Here is a 5,896-nt window from a genome sequence, read left to right as displayed (position 1 = left end):
CGGCGCGGCGCGGCGCGGCTCGGCTCGGCTCGGCTCGGCGCGGCGCGCGGAGGTAAGGGCGAGGTGCGCGCGGGGGGCTGCGCGGCGCATCCCGGGTGCGCGCGCAGGGGGGCTGCCCTGCGTGGCCGCGGGTGCCACCGCCGCGCGTGGGTGCGTGGGTCCGGCATCCCGGGAGGCAGCGGTGCGGTTTGCGTGATGTGTGTGCGCGCCCGCGCGGCTGCGTGTGTGCGGGGCGTTCGTCGGGCTGCGGACTTTGCTAATGACACAGGGTATTCGGCTGCGGTGTAGTAATGAATTAATTGCAGGTGAGAAGTAATGCCCGTCTTTGAGTCGCCGGTCTTTGAGGCATAATTTCATTCCAAAAGCTCTTAATTAAACTGGAGATCTGCTATAGGAAAGCACTGCTTTTCCCAAAGGATTATCAGATTTCCACTAGAGAATACAGATCCTGGATTACTGAGCTACATGGGATTTGCGTGTTGCTTTCTAATTAGTCTGTAAATCTGAGTTTAAAATTCTTAATTTGGGGGATAGAAAGTTACTTGTTTCTAAAAGAATAGACAGCTCTGTTCTCTGACATTCTATGCAATTATTCTGGTTCTCCTATACGCTGTAGATGCCTTACTGTCTTAATTGGATATTGGTGTCAAAGGTTGATTAGACTCCGTAATAGATTTTTGATTTGCAAGAGGATTGCAGCTTTAAGTGCATGGTTAAAACAATCGTATTTGCCATCTCCCCTTGAACAGTTGAGAGGAAGACTGATGTGTTAAATTTATGTTATCTCCTGGTTTATTTATGTATCATCATGAGGTTGTCAGGTTTGGTTTTTGTTGTTGTTGGCTTTTTTTCCCCTTTTTCCTTTACAATTTCATTTGCAGACTGCAAAGAAATGAATGTCAGTGGGTATTTGTTTAATCATTTAACAGCTGACACGAGCCATGTCTCTAACAAAACACTGGTGAAAGAGTACAAGATTTCTGGGATACAGCGGTGCCTGCACCAGGATGCCAGTTCAGCGCATCGGGAGCGCCGTTTGCAGCGGGATGCTGTAGCCCGGCGCGGGGGCTTGCCGGGGAGCGTTCGATGGCGTGCATGGAGCTGCTCTACCTCGCCAAGGAGAGCAGGCAGGCCGCGCTGGGCACCGGCGGCAGCGGCTGGAGTTTGCGCCCYCCTCCCCGCGAGCCGCAGCAGCAGCAGCAGTGCGACGGGGGCGACGTGAACGCGCGAGCAGCCGCCACCGGGGCAGCCCTGTGCTGCGAAAGGCAAGGCAAGTCCTCGTCCGGGCTGGCTGCGGCTGAGCCCACCCCGGCAGCCCTTCCCTCCCCTCCAGGCGCCTCTTCCCAGGAATACCCTACCACCCTCAGCAGCTCGCAACCCTGCTACCAGCCTGGTCGCTTAACTGGGGAGGAGGAAGCCGGGAAGAAGAAAGTCTGCTGCTGTGCCCAGGAACTCGAGACATCATTTACCTACGTGGATGAAAATGTGAACGTGGAGCATGCAAGAAGTCCCCCCTCTCCTCCAAGCAGCGGCTCCCAGGATCCCCCTCCCCAGCAGGACTCTTGCAGGGAGCTCCCGCCTGCATGGGGTCACGATTCCCCGTCCCTGGTCTCCGAGGAAGATGATGTTGCCTCGGAAGCAGCTTCGGGGAAATCCGTAGACTACGGGTTCATTAGTGCCATTTTGTTCCTGGTTAGCGGCATTTTGCTGGTGATTATTTCCTACATAGTGCCCAGAGATGTGACTGTGGATCCCAACACGGTGGCTGCCAGGGAGATGGAGAGACTGGAGAACGAGAGCGCCAGGATTGGGGCTCACTTGGATCGATGCGTTATCGCCGGGTTGTGTCTCTTGACCCTGGGGGGAGTGGTGTTGTCCAGCCTGCTCATGATGTCCATGTGGAAAGGGGAGCTGTACCGGAGGAGCAGGTTTGCATCCTCCAAGGAGTCTGCGAAGCTGTATGGGTCTTTCAATTTCAGAATGAAGTCTGGTGCAAATGATAATATGTTAGAGCTATCATTAGTTGAGGAAGATGTGCTTGCTGTGGATAGTTAGTATRGTCATGACTTTTAAGGCAGCATTTCTACAGGAAAATACATTTCATTAAAGAAAACAGATGCAGCTTAAGATAGCTGGTGATGCAGTTCATTTGTCTGACAAGAACAGGTTTTTTCTTAAGCTCTATAACCGAATGTTTGCAGTATATGAGCACTTGTTGTAAAGGGAAAACATGCCAGAGAAAATGCAGTCAATATAAAATGATGAAAACCACTGAATAAAAAGGGATTGGTGATGAGTAGGTTCCTCAGATGCTCCTTTATCAGAATATAAAATATTCCTTCAGTCTCTTGCCTGTATAATTTTCTTATTATTCCCATATGAAACAGGAACATCCTTGCCACTTTGGAAGCTGTTAATTGTTGCAGCCTGCAGAAGGTTTATTAACAGCCTACTTGGTTTCATGATAAGAAGCAGGACCAATAATCAAATAGCAAGACTGAGATTTAATTAAGACAATTAATTAATTTAGTTTAATTTTTAGTTGACCCCTTCTCCGCTATGAGTGAGATCTAAGAAAAAAAAAGTAAGAACATGACTTGGTCATCACTTAGGACAGATCTCCAATATTTTGAAACAACGGTACAATTAGTGATGATTATTTAAAATATAAAGTAAGGGTCAAAGGGCAGGGGACCATATGGCCCACGGTATTGGTAGGAGACAAAAGGCTCTTTCAGCTTGAGGTCAGTGGTTCCATTCCAGGTCAGATTAGCAATGACTGATAATCATTAACTTCTGATAGCTATGGTGGCCCACATAAAAGAAGTTTAGTTCCTAGTGGACAGGTGTCTTGGTATGAAAACTGCCATAACTTGAATTAACTGATCTCCTGTTCGGCATCTCAAAAAACTCAAGGACTGAAAAAGCAAAGGGCTGCAGACACTGAACATTTCTCCTTCAGTGCAGATGCCAAAAGAAATTCAAGCTCAGCTGCAGGGCTTTGCTTGTACCGGGGCCGTTTGCATCATCCTCGTCCCTTTGAAACCTCGGTGCTGTCTCCCCGGGCTGTCAGCCGGCTCACAGCCCGGAGGGAAAGGCCAGAACAGAGCTTTTGGGCTGCTTCCTTAAAAAAAAAAATAAAATAAAAATTAAAGTTAAGTGAAAATACATTCTGGGGAGGCAGCGAGGCCGCAGGCCAGGCAGCGGGCGGGCTGGGCCGGGGTGCGTGCTGCTCCCCGTCAGAGGTGCCTGGCGCCGTAGCCCAAATCCTCTGCCCCGGCGGCGCTTCCTGTGGTCTCAACCAGCCTCTGCGGAGCGGAAAAGCTGTGTTTTTGTGGTGCCCGGGGAAAGAGCAAGGATTGCTGTACGCGGTGATGTAATTTCTCACTGGAAGGTGGTGGCTAATACATATACATATATTCGCGCGTGCCGGAGGAAGAGCTCTGCCTGCCGAGCCCTGCCTTCACAGAGGCGCCCGCTCCGCCGCCACGCTGCTGCCGGTCCTGAGCTAAGCCTGCACTGCCGGGAAAACTGAGGCTCGTTCCCAGCCGCGAGGCTCCAGGTGCCTCTGCCCGGAGCCCCCAGCCAGCGCCTGCCGTCCCCCTCGGAGAGCTCCTGGATGTGCCGGCGGCAGCACGGGACTGAGACGCCCGTGCCGGCAGCCACGCCGCGGGCCGCGCCGGGCCATGCTGCAGCAGGCCGCGCCGGGCCGGGCGGCGGGCGGGAGCGCCGACGCCGGGGCTGGCCGTGCGGGGAGCCGTTGTTTTTATTATTTTAACGATAGGCGTGCAGAAAATTGGAGTACCTTCCGTAACTGCAGCAAGATGACAGCTAAAGCTGTAGAGATCACAGGCTTCGTGTAGGAACCACGGCATGCCTTAATGCTGGAAAAGAGGACGATCCCCAGGCTGCCAGCATATTATTATTAAGTGAGAAGTTTCCTGATGCTCTGGGAAACGCCTGTTGCAGATCGTGGGCCTGCAACATTTAAATGAGCCCTCAGATGTTCCCTGAACATTTTAACGAAACCTAAGTCAACATAAGAGTACGCAGTGCAAAAGTGTGAGGAATATGAATTTTTAAGCAAGAGAACTAACACAGTTTCCTTGTTTTGGTGTTACCGTGCGCTACGGCAGAGGTGAAGGAAGGTTTGCCGAGGGAGGAACGCAGAAGCTGAGCAAACAGAAAACTCTCAGGGCGTTTCTCCGATCACCAAACAATATACCTTTACAATATAGGACTGTATGGGTTGGTGAGGTGATACAAAACCACCGAACTCTCAGGTTTTAATCATGTACAGTGTGACAGAAACCAAAACAGTTGTCCAGTGGTTGATTGTGGAAAATGAATGTATTAGTCCACCACCTGGTGGATGAGTATTGGCAGCATTTCAGTCACAAAAGGCAGTACCAAAGGCTGAGGCCAAGGGAAATTAATTGCCCCCCTCATACACTTCAGCAATTTGATTTCCTCTGCCCAAACTTTAAATGCTTTAAGGGTGCAAATGTGAGCAAAGTTGTTTTTTCGTTGCCTGTGCTAACCTTGTTGCACAGACCGATGGAGAGCTTTTTCCTGCGGGGAGGTCAATTTGTGGGTGTAGCGGGTGGGTTTTAGGTACCTCTTGCRGTAACTTGGAGACATGTTGTGCCAGAGGAGGAACAGCTCATACCGACTGACCCAAACAGCAAAACCTGACAGTTTCCCGCTTTCTACCTCATGATGTGTCAACTGGCCAACCGGGCGCCAGGCTGTGGAGCCCCAGCTCTACCTTACCATCCTCTGTCCTTCCCTCAACTCAGCCAGCCTCGGGGCACGGGTGGCCCAGCCAGGCGGCAGGAGTTGCCTGCTCCTTCTCAGTGCCACAGCCTGGCCGAGGGGCGAGTACTGGCCCCAAAGAGCCGCAGGCAGAAATTAGCATCAGCCCCGACTGTTACAATAGCTCCATGCTGACTGTGGTCGTCACAGTTTATTTTCCTTGACTGGAAACTGGTGACCAAAGCTGGCCATTTGGAAACTCCTTAAAGCCTGCTGTGGATATCGCCAAAAACCAGGCCCATCACGACACACCCCATAGACCTGTTGTGGCTGTTGGCATCCAGCCTGTGTCTCCAGGGACAGCCAGCCTTATTTTCTCACTGCCATACTCTGAAGACAGATTTGCAGCAGAAAAATATAAAACTCTCTCCTAGGAAGCTATGCTGGGTTGTTGCTGTTTTTAATATGTTTACAGTTTTTTTAATCTTTGTAATTCTTTTGGAAATCTGTCTGTAATGAATATAATGTTTACCAACTGGAAAGTAACTGATTTAATCTTGCAAATCTCCTTTTTGACCTATTAAAGGACAAAATGTAATGTAACGGTTCATTGTGAGCTTTTCAATAGTGCATTTGATGCCTTATTATAATAGTAATAGCATTCTGTACAGGTAAAAAATAAATATCTATAAAGCTGAGTTCTGCAGTCGTGGCTGTCTTTTCTCTTTGCTGAGCTCCTTATTGTAAGACTTTTCTCTTCCCTTCACATACCGATACCTGTCTGGTTCATGTATCATTACCTATMTGGTTACATATCAGCTTCTCCTCTTTACAGAGGACATGATCTTTCATTATTCAAGTTGCAAGGAGTTGTGTCCAAGCCTTTGCCGAACCAGGGCTGAATTCAGAGCAGAGACTACGGTTGCAACTGGACGTTGACTTGGAAGTTGCCCCTTAGCTTGCCTAGTTATTTACCCCCACATCCCTGGTGGCTATTATTGCCCCATGTTTGTGATTCTTTCCCAATCAGAAGGTGAAGAATAACTCCACCAAACCCAGGATATTACCACAAGAAAACAAAAAAGGGAGGGGAGGGGACTATTTGGCAGGTATAAGAGGAGGTGCTATGGTGGGGAGATGG

The 5,896-nt window shown here is 49.9% G+C and overlaps 1 protein-coding gene across 1 annotated transcript; it reads left to right on the top strand.

Moving 5' to 3' along the window:
- Positions 1-914: 914 nt before the first annotated feature.
- Positions 915-5,331, top strand: TMEM74 (transmembrane protein 74). The gene has a single exon (XM_085310216.1). The coding sequence runs from the start codon at positions 1,087-1,089 to the stop codon at positions 2,053-2,055; it is 969 nt and encodes a 322-aa protein (XP_085166342.1). The 5' UTR covers positions 915-1,086; the 3' UTR covers positions 2,056-5,331.
- The last annotated feature ends 565 nt before the right edge of the window (positions 5,332-5,896 follow it).

Source organism: Rhea americana, unplaced genomic scaffold (assembly GCF_003343005.1).
Source record: "Rhea americana isolate MKP2758 unplaced genomic scaffold, rheAme1 scaffold_0, whole genome shotgun sequence".
Lineage (NCBI taxonomy): Eukaryota > Metazoa > Chordata > Aves > Rheiformes > Rheidae > Rhea > Rhea americana.
Note: the sequence above shows the minus strand (reverse complement) of the source record. Positions and strands in the feature narration are given on the sequence as shown.